Here is a 17,949-nt window from a genome sequence, read left to right as displayed (position 1 = left end):
ATAACTGCCCAATCATGGTATCCAATCAGTGCACCATCCTGCCAGGGAACACAGCCTGCAACCTCACCCAACCAGAGGTGATTACAGAGCTAGGGGCCCAACCCAACCATAAAACATAGCCAGAAGCCCCACCTGAACAGGGAGCCCCCACAGTGGCCCCACTTGAACGCACAGTCCAGCCAGCAGACCCACCCAACCAAGTAACCCAGCCAGCAGCAACCCCTGCAACCTCAGAGCATATGCAGTAGCCTTGCTCAAACAGAGACCCTGATAGAGAGCCTTACTTGCCCATGACTGCTACCAGCTGACTGGTGAAGGTCTTTCCCTGCCAAAGCAAACCTGTGAAGTCTGGAAGAGGAGACTGCTTACTTAAATACATAGATATTAATGCAAGGAATGAAGGATCATGAAGAATCAGAAAAACATGAAACCACCAAAAGAAATAAATAAAACTCCAATAACTACCCTAAAATAATGGAGATCTGTTAACTGTCTAACAAAGAACTCTGAGTAATCCTCTTAAAGAAGTTCAGTAAACTACAAGAATGCACAAACAAAATTAGGAAAACAGTGCACAAATAAGTAACAAGTTCAGCAAAGAAATAGAAACCATCAAAAAAACAAAACAGAAATCCTAAAGCATAAGAATATAATGACTGCACTGAAGATTAAGAGAGCTTCAACAGCAGACTTGACCAAGCAGAGGAAAAAAAATCGGTGAACTAGAAGATAAGTCATTTGAAATTATCTAGTCAGAGGAGCAAAAAGAACAAAAGAGTGAAGAAAGCCTATGGGAGCTGGGGACATCCATCAAAAGAAACAATATATATATTATGGGAATCCCAGGAGGAGAAGAGAAAGAGAAAGGGATAGAAAGTCTATTTAAAACAATATTGGCTGAAAACTTCCCAAACTTGGAAACATAAATAAATGGGCATCCAGATTCATGAGGGCCCAATGACCCCAAATAGGTTGAACATGAAAAGGGCTACACTAAAACACATTATAATTAAATCGCCAAAAGTCAAAGACAAAAGAATTTTGAAAGCAGCGAGAGGGAAGAAACAAGTTACATACAAGGGAACCCCCATAAGACAATCAGTGGGTTTCTCAACAGAAACTTTGCAGGCCAGGAGAGAGTGGGATGACACATTCAAAATATTGAAAGAAAACACTGTTAACCAAGAATACTACACTGGGGCTTCCCCAGTGGCGCAGTGGTTGAGAATCTGCCTGCTAATGCAGGGGACACGGGTTCGAGCCCTGGTCTGGGAAGACCCCACATGCTGCGGAGCAACTAGGCCCGTGAGCCACAACTACTGAGCCTGTGCATCTGGAGCCTGTGCTCCACAACAAGAGAGGCCGTGATAGTGAGAGGCCCACGCACCGCGATGAAGAGTGGCCCCCGCTTGCCACAACTAGAGAAAGCCCTCGCACAGAAACGGAGACCCAACACAGCCAAAAAAAAAAAAAAAAAAGAATACTATACTGGCAAAACTGTCCTTCACGTATGGAGAGACAAAGACTTTCCCAAGCAAACAAAAGCTGAGGGACTTCATCACCAATAGACCTGCCTTACAAGATATGCTAAAGGACATTCTTCCAGCTAAAATAAAAGAATGCCAATTAACATTGTAAAATGTATGAATGTGTAAAAATCACTAGTAATAGTAAATATATCATCAAAATCAGATTCTCTAATATTGTAATGGTGGTATATAATTAGTTAGAACTAATCAATAAGTTCAGTAAAGTTGTAGCATACAAAGTCAACATACAAATATGAGTTGTGTTTTTTATACACTAACAATGAACTATCTGAAAAAGAGATAAAATAATCCCATTTACAATTGCTTCAAAAACAGTAAAGTATGTAGGAATTTAACCAAGGGAATGAAAAATCTCTACACTGAAAACTACAACACATTGATGAAAGAAATTGAAGAAGATACAAATAAATGAAAAGACATCCTGTGTTCATGGATTGGAAGAATTAATGTTGTTAAAATGTCTATACTACCCAGACCAATCCTCAGATTCAATGCAATCCCTATCAAAATTCCAGTGTTTTTCACAGAAACAGAAAAAAACAATCCTAAAATTTGTATGGAACCACAAAAGACCCAGAATAGCCAAAGTAATCCTGAGAAAGAACAAAGATGAAGGTGTCACACGTCCTGATTTCAAACTATATTACAAAGCTATAATAATTGAAACAGTACGGTACTGGCATAAAAACAGACAAATAAATGGACCAGAATTGAGACCCCAGAAATAAACCCATGCATATGGAGTCAACTAATATTTGACAGGGAAGCCAAGAATACTCAGTGGGGAAAGATAGTCTCTTCAGTAAATGGTGTTAGGAAAACAGGATATTCACATGCAAAAGAATGAAACTGGACCCCTATCTTACACCACTCACAAAAATTAACTCAAAATGGATTAAAGACTTAACTGTCTGAAACCATAAAACTCCTAGAAGAAAACATAGTGGAAAACTCCTTGAAATTGGTCTTGGCAATTATTTTTTGGATATGACACCAAAAGCACAAACACCAAAAGCAAAAGTAAACAAGTGAAACTACATCAAACTAAAAGCTTCTTCACAGCAAAAGAAATAACTCACAAAATGAAAAGGCAACTTATTGAATGGGAGAAAATACTTGCAAACTACATATCTGTTAAGGGGTTAATATCCAAAATGTCTAAGGAACTCATACAACTCAATAGCAAATCATCATCATCATCCAATTTAAAAATGGGTAGAGGATCTGAATAGACATTTTTCCAAAAAGACACCCAAATGGCCAACAGGCACATGAAAATGTGCTCAACGTCGCTAATCATCAGGGAAATGCACATCAAAACAATGAGATATCACCTCACATCTGTGAGAACGGCTGTTATCAAAAAGATAAGAAATAGCAAGTGTTGGGAATTCCCTGGTGGTCCAGTGGTTAGGACTCCACACTTTCACTGTCGAGGGCGCAGGTTCGATCCCTGGTCGGGGAACTTAAGATCCCACAAGTTGTGTGGCACAGCCAAAAAGAAAAAAATAGCAAGTGTTGGTAAGGACGTGGAGAAAAGGGATCCCTTGTGCACTGTTGGTAGGAATGTAAATTGGTGCAGCCACTATGGAAAATAGTCAGATAGAACTACCATATGATCCAGCAATTTCACGTCTGGGTATATATCCAAAGGAAATTAAATCACTGTGTCACAGAGATATCTGCACCCTGATGTTCACAGTAGCATTATTTATAACAGCCAAGACATGGAAAAAAGCTAAGTGTCTATCAACAGATGAATGGTTAAAGGAGTTGCAGTACATACATATGCAATAGAATATTATTCGGCCATAAAAAAGAAAATCCTGCCATTTGCAACATTATAGAAAAACCCTGAGTGCATTATGGTAAGTGAATTAAGTCAGAGAGAGAAAGACAAATACCGTATGATCTCACATATATGTGTAATCTGAAAAACCTAAACTCATAGAATCAGAGTGTACAATGGTGGTTGCCAGGGTGGGGAGAATGGATGAAGGTGGTCAAAGGGTACAGATATAAGATATATTATTTACGATATATACATACATAAAATATCACATTGTACACCTTAAATGTACACAATGTTACATATGTCAATTACATCTCAACAGAGCTGGGTGGGAGGGTGGGGAGAAAGAAAGACGTGAGGAGTGGGCTAGAGGAGAAGGATGGAGAAAGGAACTAACCACCTACTTTCAGAGGCCATTTCAGATTCTTTCCAGCACTCCCTCTGTATATGCTGGGCTGGGTGCTATGTGACACACACTTGACATCTACAACTAAGTGACAAGACGATGAGAAAGATAAACTAGAAGCAAATTCTGGCAATAACTTTTTCAAAGCCATTAATGTTGCCAATAGTAAGTGATAATAACTGGGAAGACAAAAGACACAGCAAATGATAATGTTTGTCCTGCTTTGTGAGAAGCTGAGGATGAAATGTAGGATTACTAATTTATATTTTGCAAATCTTACATTTACACAATGTCATATTATCAAAACTCTTAAGCCTTTTGAGAGGATGGCCAATCACATACAAAGAATGACGGGCTCCACTCACAAAGGGGAAGGGACACTAAAACAGTCCTGGTGGCGCAGTGGTTGAGAATCTGCCTGCCAATGCAGGGGACACGGGTTCAAGCCCTGGTCTGGGAAGATCCCACATGCCGCGGAGCAACTGGGCCCGTGAGCCACAACTACTGAGCCTGCGCGTCTGGAGCCTGTGCTCTGCAACAAGAAAAAGGCCGCGATAGTGAGAGGCCCGCGCACCGCCATGAAGAGTGGCCCCCACTTGCCGCAACTAGAGAAAGCCCTCGCACAGAAACGAAGACCCAACACAGCCAAAAATAAATAAATAAATAAATAAATAAATTTTAAAAAAAATAAAAAATAAAAAAAAAAATAAAACAGTCTTTTGGATGAGATTTGCCAAAGACTCGTTCTGTGCTGTGCCCCTGTGATTCCAAGGACAGCAACCAACATTTCCTTACAAGTGAAATCAGATTAAAGAACATTAAGGCAGTTGTTTTTATGGGGAAATGAAACAAATGTACAGTGTGAGGAGTGTCGAGTATGCATTCATCCAACATTTACTAAACACATATGTGTACCAAGCGTTATTATGCTAGTTGAGCAAAGTAAATATTTAAAATGAATAACACAGCTTCTGCTTTCTGGGAACTAACAATCTAATGAGGAAAGATGAGATGGAAATACTTATAGAAGATGTTATGGAAGAAAAAGAGAGTATGCCAGGGAGAGCAGGAAGAATTTTACCCGTTTGCTTTGGATATTGAAACGTAATATAGGAGCAGAAGAGTTCATTGTGGGGGGGAAGGCGGCTAGTTTCCCGAAGTATGTTCTCTAGAATGCTAACCTGGTAAATTTGGAGACAGGAGATAGTGTGGGTTGTTCCATGGTTAAACACTACATATTGTAGCCCTCCTGTGGAGATTCACTATGAACATTAGCAAATTAGCAGCTCTAAGAAGTCCACTGTTAAAAACAAAAGCACAAACCTATTCAACTTGCTGTTCCCATTGTAATTACTCATGGAACCCTTTTTAATAGAATAGCACCTTTAAACAACCTTGGGAACAAATTTTGGGGAAACAGGTTGTACGGCTGTCAATGGCACTAGACAGCTGCCAACACTGCAGAAGAGGATGAGCCCAAAGCCAGGAGAATCCCTTTGTGCTGATTTCATTAGTAGCATAACATTTCCAGAGCTACTTAACAAAAGTAAGCAAATAGGGATCTGTAATACGAGATCAAGCAAGAAAAACACAAACCCACACATGACTCCTGAATCCTTATTTTGATCACAAATATTGGTCTTCTGAAATGTTAACTCTTACCAGAGATAAAATGTATGACAGATGAGGATGCTGGGACATGACAGGCTATGGGTCTTAGCCTATGTCTGTGCAAACATGTAAATGTCAATTATTGGACCACTCCTGTAATATGATGGAGAAAAAAGCTACTTAAATGAAACCTCAGTTGCAGTTTCAAGAAATTCAAAGAGGCAAGCCCATCTAACCAAAAACCCATTCATACCAACCAGTCGACCCCATTTCTCACATTGTGCCACGGTGCCTGTTCTCTAACACAAACGCATTTACTATATTCTAGCTGATAAAGAACCTTTGCTCATTTCATTAACATTTATTTTAAATGTTCAGATGGCATACTAGATAGTAACGAAGTCACAGATTAGTAAAAGCTTCTCATGACCATCAACCATTCCTTATACACACAATTCTGATCTGGGCACTGCATTTCAGTTTGCTCAATGAGTTAGTGAGACAGGCTAGTTATTGTAGAGAAATTTGTTTCTTTTCTAAAAGATCCTACAGAAAAAGACCAACTGCTACAATCAATCAGATTCTGCACTGGTTTTAGGACAAGTGATGACAAGTGAATGTTTCCGTTGATTTTTCTCTTCCTCTGGCCCTTGCCTGGTTCCCTTCACTGACGCTGCAAAGTATCTGTTCCGTACAGTGAACACAGCCAACTCACAATTTCCTGTGTATGCCTTATTTACAAGATGGACGAAATGCTGCATATTCTGTACTCCACTGGTATCATTCTCTCACAACATTCATTTGCCATCCCCTTGTATGTGCATGAGAAATGCAAAACAATTTAAATATTAGTCTAAGATCAAACAAAGAAGCCCCCTCAAAATACATGTCCATCACAATGATTATTTTAAGACTCTTGCCACAGCTCCCTTTCCAGTGCGTGCTACAGTTGACTAGAACACACTTTTCCAAGGTGGTGGCGTCTGTATGGAAGGGTGGGGTGGAAATAGGCACTGCACCTGCTGTCAGAACACCTGCATATGCCCGACTGGACCTCTTGTCAAGTGTGTGGCCTCAGATGACTTCACAGCTCACTCTAAAATGAGAGGATTGGACTGGATGATTTCTAAAGTTTCTTCTCATTCTAAAGATTCTTACTTTCATTCTTTGTGTTATCAAGTACCGTTTCACTGTGGAGAGTTGTTTAAAAATTATTGATGGCTAAATTACAAAAACCTGTCAATTCCTCTAACGCTTGGATCACTCAGATTCCTATTTGCTAAGCTTATCTTTGAAATTGTTGGCATACAACTATTATAGTTCTAACTTCTCATTTTCTTTGCAAATTCTAGCCAATAAGGCAAGATAATTGCATAACTGATACACTCAGTACACAGAATGCAGTCATGAGGCATGAGACATTTTTTATACACTGCCTTTTAAGGCCCATAGTACAAACCTCTGACTGTCATTTAAAAGTGGCTCTTAAAATGCAGCCCAAGAAGGCATTCAAGGGAAATCATCTCAGAAGCTTGCTGAATGTGCAGATTCCTGGGCTCCAGAATTTGCATTTTAACACATACTATGGCAATTCTTATACCACCGAAATTTTAGAAATACTAAAGGAAAGATTTCAACAGTAACTAGAAATTATTTTTGAAAACTAACTATTGAAAAAAATGGGGCACAGCCCTGAATGTTAATCTGAGAGGGGTTATTTATTAGATAATTTACCAAATTTGAGGTTTTGAAAGTTGCATAAATTATTGTACCTTAAAATTTCCCAAACAAATCTCTTCCTAACTACACAGTAAGCAGCATACGAACGAGACGGTAAGTAAAGTCCATTCTTTAAAAATGTACTCAAATCTTTCAACTAAATGCATCAAAATGCAAATAAACAATCACATTTTAACGTCCTGGGATTAGGCCAAGATGGCGTTTATGTTTCTGAAGCAATCCACAAGGCCAAGATTGAGGTTTCAGAGGAAGGCACCAAGGCATCTGCAGCTACAGGTATGTTCCTAGGAGCACAGAGTGTCAGCAACACTCAGTCAGCTGCTTCCCCATTATCTCCCTTTGTTAGATTTATCCAGTTCAACCTTCACACTTCTAAGCCTCCCCACTAAAAACCCAAGTCCAGATGTAGTAGAGCATTCTAAAAAAAGAAATGTTAACAGAACCAAGTTTTTGAAAAATGATGGGAGAAAAGAGATAGCCATTTTGAAAAGGATTTGTAGCACGACCCCATAAACAAGGAATAGAGTCATTCTGAAAATTACCTTCAGGAAGGAATTTATTCCATGGAATAATTTGAAAATAGGACACAGTGTTGGCTAAGTGGTATCTTTTCTCTTTAATTTTCCTATTTGCACCCCATCATAACACTAAACAATGCTATATCATTAGGATACTTTTATTTCTCCAAAAATCAAGGCATATAAAAGTGACTTCGTATCCAATTTTAATAGTGACTTTCCTCAAATGAAGAGAAAATACAATGGGATTCTATTCTTTATCTTTCCTGCAGCTCTGTTGTTACTGAAAAGGTCTCGGATTCCTATTTTTAAAGCAGATCGGCCATTCATCTTTTTCCTGAGAGAACCCAACACAGGTATTACAGTTTCTTTTGATAGGAGTCACATAAATTAAATATTTATCAGCACCTCTCTAGCAACAAAGCCTCGTTTGTCCACCCTAACCTAAAACAAGCATTCCTTCTAGCTGGTTTCTATGGTGCTTCAGAAGCTTCTCAGTTGCTATGTCATGTATCCTGAGAAAGGGGAATATTTCATAACTACTGAGGAAACTAACATCCTCTGTGGCTTTTTTGCCTTCTGTTTCTCTCAGCTCATTTATAGTTGATATAGGTCTTTAAAAATTCAGGTTTCTACTTCTGGGGAGACTTTAAAAGTCATGAAAGTAAAATAAATGATAAATCTTTTTTCCCCATTGTTGCCGAGCTTTCTTGGCCTTGTAGGATGAAAGAATTCCTTCAGGCCACTAGAGTGTCCAAGCGGTCCTCTGGCTCTCAGCACCCCTAGTATCCTAGGGAACGCACCTGCATTTCTATAGTTTTTCTGTTGATCTTTCTCAAGCTTGCTAAAGTTACACAAAAATCAAATGTTTGCCCTAGTACTTGTTAAGTCCCACCATACAACCTCATCTTAATCCAAAGAGGGGATGGTACAGGCAGAGCCTTAGCACATCAGAAGGACAAGCAGAAGTCCTTTAAGCATCAACCACAGTGAACAAAGTACTCAAATTATTCCTCTTAATGTTGCCCCACCCTCTCTGGCAATTACTTATCAGCCTAGGAAAGAAAAAGATTCTCAGTAAAGAGTTGTTGGCAAGTCTAAACAATGTGTTAAAAAGAAATAGGATGGAACAAGACTAACAAAATCAAGCAAAAGTGGATCTACTTTAACTAAACATCAGGCATTATTTTTATTTATGGAGAGAAAAAAAGTCAAGTTAGAATAATGAAAATTACGCATAGGTTTTACACAAATTGTTAAGGAAATACTGTCAACATCATTTTATCTGAGAATCATTTGCATACTGCTGTAACTTGTGTTAGAAATCAAAGAGACACTTGTGACAAAAAGGATGAAGATAATCATTCACTAGGAAATAATCTGTTGGGGGATTATTTGGGGAGAAAAAGTCCATCAACAAAATATATCCTCTTAGTATTTCACCATGATCATCCCAACCCCATATTTATTAGATGATAATGTCACTTATCACTCAGAACAGGCAACAGAGAGCCCTCTCTTAGAAAGGATACAGGTCAAAAAATGAAAGATGAAAAAAAAAAAACGACAGGTTCTACTCCCTCAAGAAACAAAGAAACAGGACTAAACTTGAACAGAAAGGTCACTGTCAAAAGCTCATAGCCAATAAAGGTTGATGACAGTTAAGAGAGAACAGTTTCTCTCTTGGAATTCAACTGCATAAAATGATGTAAAATCTTTGAACTACCTAGTAAAGGACACACCACTGTTTCCGTGATAAGAGTTTCCAGAACGGCCATAGTAAACAGAATGAAAATACAATCCAACACCAGTTCCATAATCCGCCGCACGTCTAAATACAGTCCTTGTGAATTTATTTACCTCTCTTTCTGGGAGGTACTTGCTCATAACACACAAGGCAAAGTGGCTATTCTTCTGGTGACAGGGTATTGAAAGGACAAATGAGTCTCAGCCTTCAGTACACCAAATTGACAAAGCTTACTGATAAGAGTAAATAATGACTCAATCAGTTGACAAATGGGACACATACAAGAACATTACAAAAAATGATCTTAACCTGAAAATTAAACTTTTGGAGAACGTCGTTTGTCCAGCCTACAGTCATCCATCCATTGATCTAAAGGGCCTAAAAGACATGATATTCCCCTCAAATGTACTCCCCCTCCCCTTTGCTTACAAAAATTCTGCAGTATTTCACTAATTCAACTAATATGCCCAGTTTCTTAACATGTAAAAAAAACCTGCAAGAGATGAGATATTCAGCTTGAATTTTGATGGGTTTCAAAGCTTGTGACTAGGTTTTGGGATGAGGGCGTAGAGTATGGAGGCAGAGAGATTAAGGACAAAAAGAGGAGACGGAACAAACTGCTTCTTTCCAACTCCCTCTAGGGTTCATACCCCAAAATGTATTAAAGGTCAAGAATCTAAAGGATTATTACCTCATGAGCAACCTGTGAAATGCAAATAAGAACTTTCTGATAAGGAAAGTGGCCAAATATTGGACTAGATTGAGTCCCTTTCCTAAATATTCTTGTTAAGTATTAACTTTTATCTGAATGACTTGTAGTCCCCCTCCTGTTAATCTCAGCATCTAAACATATATAATTTAACACCAGACAGTATATTCTGGATTTTGTGTATCTCTTGTTGAACTTAGCAATGTGACTGAAGCTAATTACCTTAACAATTCCATTTACTAAATGATATCCTGCTTAAAGGTATTTTGTAGAGGTGAAAAAATGTTTAAAGAATTGCATATGAAAATACTATTTAACACTACATTAAATGCTTTTTTTTCTTGACAGCATTTGTCTTCAGTATTGGGAGAGTTTCAAATCCCCTAAACTGAATTAACAGATCTCAAGCATGTTCTCCACTTTCATCTATGCTTTTCTTCATAAAAAGTTACAGTTTCATTTTGCTATACCCTTGATTTTAAAAATGTTCTGCTAAAGTATAAAAAGATAAGGGTATGTGATTTTCAAATATTAAGAACCTAAAAATACTTCAATTTTACCATAATTTTATAAATTTATTTCACCCTCTCTTAATCTAAATGTATTTTAGCCTTCTTTTCTACTGGTTATCCCAAAAGCACTACAAGGCACAGCAGTGATCTATGAATGGTAAGTGAGTCAGGTCACAGGGTCACATCCTCAGTAAGGACACGTGAGGCCATGTTGGACTGAGGGCGGACAGTGAATAGTGTTTGGTTTTCCTCGTCCTGGGTAACTCAGGGAGAATGCAGAATGAGCAAAGTCATTTTAAACATGTTTCCTTTCCATTTAGCTTCTAAATAAAATGGAGAGTTGAAGTGTAATAGCAGAGCAGAACAAAGAGATCCCTGTTGAAACCCCAGTCTGTTGTGAGACTTCTGTAAGTATGGCATCAAGCTGCTAAATGCTAGACATTTCAGAGTATGTGGTATACCCCAGACTTACATCTCCCTAACTGACGGCTTCACCTTAGTGCCGTCCACAATCCTAGTGAGAAAGGAGAAGGGGTTGAAGGAAAGTAAGTAAGGAAACCAATAAAGTCCAAAGGCGTCTGCTTTTTAAACAGCTTTAAAGAGTCTGCCTATCCGCCACAGATACCATCATTTCCATTATCTAGGCAGAAACGGAGCATGTTGGAGTGGCCAACAAAATCTAAGAACATAGAGTAAAAAGACAATGCAGATTATGTAACATGTAATTACAGTTAGGTTTAACAAATGTGAACTTCAAGTGGTGTATTTTTCCAATGCTAAAAAGCAAGGCCTTTAAAATTCCATTATCTTAAGATGGTTTTAAATGATTACTTTAAATGTGATTATTTCCTAAACCACACAAGAGTAAAATAGAGCATTTATTGATGGAATAACAAAAGTGCTTTTCTTAAATATTCTTCAAAATACATTTGTACAACTTACAATAATATATCCAAAATAACTGTATATACAAAACATTGCCTAGTTTTAATGTATGTGCTTTTTTCCCCAAAAATTACAAAGTAACTTCTTTTTTATTTTTTTGGCAAAGTTCAACCTTAACAGAGGTGACAATTTTAAAGGTTGGTTTAAGAAAATAGAACCTGAGGGAAATTGACACGCAAGAGTCAATGACAAGCAAGAGATTTGGAGGAATATTTTTAGTTTGTTAAATAAAAATGTTTTTTAGAGTGATACTTTTCACATTACAAAAATAAACCAAAATGAAGAAAAGGTCACTGTAAAATGATGGAAAAAGGATCTGTAGACTTGCTCTTAGTATTTCAAAAAGCCAACAATGCATGTCAAAAAATGAATGCAAGATCACAACAGTCTTGTATTTACTTTGTATTTGGAGAAGGTAGTGAAATAAGTGGCCACATTCTGTTTTCTTTTAATTGCTATTAATATGGTTGATCTGATTGGCTCTTCGATGAATTTCATCCAAGAAGTTCTCCAGTTGTTCTATTAGCATTCTTTTTTTAAACCTGTATAAAAAAATAAGTAATAGCACTCTCAATTTCTTTTTAACAAAGTTATATATCAGTATAATTTTTTTTTAAAGAGAGAAACTGCCTTGGAAAGATTTTTCAAAGTGAGATGAAAATGAAAAATCAACAACTTTATGATATATAAAATCTCTTGGAAGATTAGCAAATTATTTTATCAGTAGAGTATTATAGTTTGTTCCTAAAACAAATAATCCAGGCCTAAGTACAATGGGAAAGAGGTTATTTCTTCCACAAGCAAAAAGAAAAAGGGGGGGAAAAAACCCTAATAAAGACAAGGGTTATAAATATTCCAGCAATACGGGCTCCCAAAGCAATGACTCCAATAGCTTCTTACGCTCTTTGAACACTGAATGTTGAATGGAATGTGAATAAAATATGAATATAATTCCCCACAAAATGGAAGAAGAAATGAAATTTGGGCAATTGTGTTTAAACTGTGGTGTTCTACTATTACAATTTGAAAACTAGCAAATCAAGGACAATTAGACGTCTGTAGTTTAGGATGTAGCAAACAAAGTTCAAGTGGCAACTTTTAAATTTCTGTGGTAATAAATATAGTAGACTAAAATTACTTTTGTCTGCCTAAGTATTAATACTGTTGATGCTTTTCAGAATATCCAAAAACACTGCCCAATCCATACCTACTTCCTCTCTACTTGTAAACTAATATGACTACCGACCATAATACTACACAACTCTCTAAAAGGTGGCAGAAGTAGAATGCAGGCACCTGGAATATAGCTAAATCGATGATGAAGTTTGAGTTGACAGAACGTTACATAAAGAGCAGAATGGGTTAAATACTCAATATCAATAATATGAAAAGTTATGGCCTTATCTTGAAACTTCAAAGTAACCTATGCTCTAGCCACTCATAGGAAAAAAAAAAAAATAGAATTAACAGCTTAAAAACCTTTACACGTAGCATGGAAGAAACTGGGGGACTAATTAAAGGGTGGGTATCTTGGAAGGTCAGATGAGACAAACGCTAAGTTTTCTTACATTACTAAAAGTCTAAAAGTCTTGAAGAAGAAATTTTAAAATGCTTTTTTACTCACTAAACTCATACAACTATGCTTTCCAGTTAATTGCACTTCATAGTTACCATTTATAATCTTGATCCACATTCCTTGTACTAAAGTACATAATCCTGGGCTACTGAGGCAATCAGAATAAGGCCCATTTGTCCAGCTCTGGTCCCCTTAATTACATGTTTTCCCACATACAAGTGAACTGCATTCAAATACTGCCTTTCAAGATTACCTTTTATCACTAATATTAACTGTAGTTCAAATATACAAAGGAGAAAAATTAAAGACTATAACATATAAAGACACCAAAAAGCCACAGAGTAGGATAAACGAGAATTATGCAAGAATCTGTAATGTGTAGACAGAAAGGGTCCATGATCTCTGAAGAATTTCTGTGTAGCTACTTTTTAAGTGAACTTCTTTCAATAAACTGAAAAAAAGAGAGAAGTACTTATATACAAAGGGGTGTGTCATATACATGCATAACAACACAAGCATAAAACAGATACTGTTAAAATACCAGCTATAGAAAACTGGGGACTCACTGCATATAATGTACAACAGATTATTTACCTTGATGCTTCTTTAATGACATTTTGTAAAAATATTAGTCTTGTTTGTAAACTGCCTTGCACATGCTTCAGTAAAGTGAAGATCCTTTCATATTCTTAAAACAAGAGAAGCAAAAAGAAAAATTAAGTGGCTTTAATTTGCACTCCTATTCAATATTTTTCTATTACAGTTTACTACATCAAGATATACTAAGACAAAACCAAAACTAGTCTACATAAAATTTTCACTGCTCATTAGAGATTTTATAATACACATATTTCATCATACATCAACAAAGATAAAATAGCTTTTTAAACACTGCTTTTTTTTTTTGGTAAAAGTTCTCAATAGGGTATCAAATATAAAGCTTAGAAGGATGAGTAAACAGCTTTTTGGTAGTGCCGCAGAAAAATAAGAAGTGTCCTTTACAAAAATCCATCCTTATGACGAATTTCTAAATAAACTACAGCTAACCTGGGGAGTGGATAAAATAGAGGGGGGGAAAAAAAAAAGTTAAGAGTGCTGTCTCACAGGAATAAAGATGCAGATGTAGAGAATGGACTTGAGGACACGGAGTGGGAAGGGTAAGCTGGGACGAAGTGAGAGAGTGGCATGGACATATATACACTACCAAACGTAAAATAGATAGCTAGTGGGAAGCAGCCACATAGCACAGGGAGACCAGCTCGGTGCTTTGTGACCACCTAGAGGGGTGGGATAGGGAGGGTGGGAAGGAGACGCAAGAGGGAGGAGATATGGGGGTATATGTATATGTATAGCTGATTCACTTCGTTATAAAGCAGAAACTAACATACCATTGTAAAGCAATTATACTCCAATAAAGATGTTTAAAAAAAAAAAAAAAAGAATACACACATCGTAATTGGTAGGGAAAAAAAGAGTGCTGTCTCAGTTTCAAGTTTTCACATAAAACTCTGCCAAGAACTATAAGCTCCTAAATGGCCGGTACTGAGTCTTACCCACTTCTGGACCACCCAGGGGCCACCGCACCATCATAGCAGGTGATCTGCCAACATCTTTGGAATGAATGTCAATAATATTGAAACTTTATCTCACAAAGTTCTTCTGTACTCATATAATAGATAGCTTTCATAATTTTAGTTTTTTGGCCTAAACACATCCCTGAGCACTATTATAGTTTAAATCTTAAAAGTTAAGATGGTAGGTAGGTACTATGCCTAGAACTTTACAGATACGAAGTCATTTAATAGTCACTACCTCTGTCTGGGTTTGCTGTTACCTTAAAATTCCAGTTGCTGGTTGACAGAATGCTCAAGACTATGGGTTCCTGTCATGGTAGGAACCACGTGTATCTGTGAGTTCCTGCTCTGCTCTGTCCCTCCTACTCACCACACCGAACACAGTACTTTGGATATAGCAGATATTCAGTAAGTGTTTGTTGGCTGAATAAAGAACCAAGTCTTATATAGCTCATATGTTGTTTAAGAGTGACCTAAAATCAGATCTATGCTTTAGTTTATTTGACTTTTTTTTTTTTTTTGAGCACAAACAGAAATCAAATCTGATGTTTGTCTCTAATTATACATACTTCTTCCTGGCTTTCGGATCTCTTTCATTATTTGTGCTTTTAGTTCAGTGTTGACCTCTTCATGGCTTCTGCAATGCATCAATTTCTTTCCTTTGTTGAGTGAAGATGCTGGTATATTCTCTTCAGGACATTGTTCTTTATCTCTTGGCTCCTCGTGATTTTCTAAAAATCCACCAACATTGAGGTCATTAGTTCCTAAGTGGTCATGACCAAGAGCCTCTGTATGATTGGTTGGTCGTTCCAGTAAATTGGCTGGAGAAGAAGATGCTGAAAATTCACTTTCCATAGCATTTGGTGTAATATCTGATGAAAGCTGGTCTGCAACGTGATTTTCAACCACATCATCTACTGTCGAATCATTAGTGGCTTCTGAAACTAAAAATAAAAATAAGAAAAAAAAAAAATGATGAGAGCCAATTTCAAAGCACACAGTAAAGAAAACTTCAAAGAAACAATATTACAGCAAATCACAACTGATCTCCCTGACTGATGCAAATTAACAATTTGATATGGTTTTTAAGCTTTACCAAATATATGGTATATTTCAATGTGAAACATTCACAATATTTTAAAAACCTGTACAATTTTTGCCCTTAGGAAGAAAAATAAAAGCCAGTTTCAAACAACTTTTAGTTCTCTGCTTTATTCTATGGCAATTTTATTGAATAAGTAGGTTTTTAATGCTTAGGGAAATATATGTGACCAAGATTATCATGGTTATCCTTTTATTAGAGAGTACTAGTTCGCTCCAACTTACCTCTACCTTGTAAGTTATTACCGTTTAGAGGCAAAAGTGAACACAGGGAGTTTAAGCTGATCAATATTCTGCATCAACATACCACCAAACTTCCACAGCGCCCCCTTTTCTTATAGCCATCCATATAGTCTTCATCACTTGAGCAGTGAAGAATAGCTGGTGCCCACTTTAGTTCACTAGACTACTAGACTTAAAAAGCTTGCAAGCTTACTACTCAATATTAGATTATCGCATTTGCTCCTCACAGAAAGCAGCTAAATTCTAAGTTCTCTGATTGCTCACCAAACCACCAGGACACCAGCTGAATTCATCTCTTTACTGTTCAAAATGTAAACTCATCCCCACAAAAATTCCCTGAACTTCTGACTCCCTCCCTCCTAAATCCTATTCCATGATGTGCAAACTTTACTGAATATTCTCTACAGTAACTCCTGCTTTAATCGAAACCCAGGTCTCCTGCAAAGAAACTGCTGTCTCTCAAACACTCTCCGTGGACTTAAAATAAGGATGTGGGGCTTCCCTGGTGGCGCAGTGGTTAAGAATCCGCCTGCCAATGCAGGGGACACGGGTTTGAGCCCTGGTCCGGGAAGATCCCACATGCCGCGGAGCAACTAAGCCCGTGTTGCCACAACTACTGAGCTTACGCTCTAGAGCCCGTGTGCCACAACTACTGAGCCTGTGCTCTAGAGCCCGTGAGCCATAACTACTGAGCCTGTGCTCTAGAGCCTGTGATCCCCAACTACTGAGCCTGTGCTCTAGAGCCCGTGAGCCACAACTACTGAGCCTGTGCTCTAGAGCCCGCGAGCCACAACTACTGAGCCCATGTGCCACAACTACTGAAGCCCGCGTGCCTCGAGCCCGTGCTCCGAAACAAAGAGAAGCCACCGCAATGAGAAGCCTGTGCACCACAACGAAGAGTAGCCCCCACTCGTCGCAACTAGAGAAAGCCTGCGCGCAGCAACGAAGACCCAATGCAGCCAAAAATAAAATAAAATTTAAAAATGTATAAAAATAAATAAAAAAATAAGGATTGGAGTCACTAATCCCTTCACCTTCCAATGCCACTTCAAGAACATTTCTCCATGCACTCTTGAAAAATTCTTGCTCTTTTGAGATTTAATTATCCGACTCAACTCATCCTCTCTCTCCTCATCACTATCTTTACTGACCTCCAGAGCACTCCTGTGGTCACGGATGTCCCCGGCACCTGGTTCACAGACTTCCTTCCACCCCATGTCCCTTGGGACATCATTCTAGGTCCTTACTGCCCAAAGTGTGCTTTGTGGACAAGCAGCATTAGCACCATCAGAGAGCCTGCTAGAAACGCTCATCTTGAGCCCCACCCCAAACAAGGTATCAGAAGCTGTAGTTTAACCAACCACTCCCCCGACCCCCACCTGGTTTCACATACACATTAAGGTTTGAGAAATGCTGTAGTATGTGACATCCATGTCTAAGGACATCGCCTGCTAAGAACCTGGCCTCCCAATTCCTCCATTTCTCATCTCCAAGGAACTTTTCCACCCACCCATTTGCTTCTCAAGTCAAACACAAATTCAGGGATGGAGGCATGTGTAACCCTCGTCTTTGCAGTATTCCTACTATTGCTCTTGAACTCTGCCAGACATTCACTCCAGCAATTCCTCTACGTTCTCTCTCATATTAATCAGATTCCTTCTAGATATCCACTTTCTTATCTAACTTATCTCCCAAAATGTATCACTTTTTAACAGTGTCCTAAATTCTCTCATTCTATTGTCCTCCCATGACACCTGCCAAGCAAAAATCCCAAATTTGATGACGCAATCTGTCTTCTTGCTGCAGACTCACATGTGGAATGATGAGCAGGCACTACTGGAGAAATATGACCCAGCTCTACAGAGTGGTCACACTCACCACCTGCACCTGGATCTTAGCACTGCCTAGCAGTCTTATTACAACCT

The 17,949-nt window shown here is 38.1% G+C and overlaps 2 protein-coding genes across 4 annotated transcripts in view; one reads left to right on the top strand and one right to left on the bottom strand.

Annotated features, from left to right (window-relative positions):
- The window catches only part of SERPINE3 (serpin family E member 3), a 30,570-nt gene extending 20,031 nt beyond the window's left edge, over positions 1–10,539 (top strand). Inside the window, exons 6-8 of the mRNA XM_059902497.1 lie at positions 7,289–7,375; positions 7,890–7,973; positions 10,422–10,539. Of these exons, the coding sequence (XP_059758480.1) occupies positions 7,289–7,375; positions 7,890–7,973; positions 10,422–10,465 (215 nt within the window). The 3' untranslated portion in view covers positions 10,466–10,539. The remainder of the gene's footprint in view (positions 1–7,288; positions 7,376–7,889; positions 7,974–10,421) is intronic.
- Positions 1–17,949, bottom strand: part of INTS6 (integrator complex subunit 6) — a 109,756-nt gene that overhangs the window by 10,307 nt on the left and 81,500 nt on the right. For 2 of the 3 annotated variants that reach the window (XR_009498632.1, XR_009498631.1), the window contains exons 16-18: positions 15,250–15,624; positions 13,701–13,794; positions 11,930–12,072 (exon numbers count right to left, since the gene is read on the bottom strand). Coding sequence is in view for 1 of the 3 variants with exons in the window: in XM_059902495.1 (XP_059758478.1) it covers positions 11,979–12,072; positions 13,701–13,794; positions 15,250–15,624 (563 nt within the window). In the remaining 2 variants the exon portion in view is untranslated. Of the gene's footprint in view, positions 1–11,554; positions 12,073–13,700; positions 13,795–15,249; positions 15,625–17,949 lie in introns of those variants that run through there. The other variant, XM_059902495.1, reaches the window with a different exon arrangement.

Source organism: Balaenoptera ricei, chromosome 18 (genome assembly GCF_028023285.1).
Source record: "Balaenoptera ricei isolate mBalRic1 chromosome 18, mBalRic1.hap2, whole genome shotgun sequence".
Lineage (NCBI taxonomy): Eukaryota > Metazoa > Chordata > Mammalia > Artiodactyla > Balaenopteridae > Balaenoptera > Balaenoptera ricei.
This window is presented reverse-complemented; position numbering and strand designations above follow the sequence as displayed.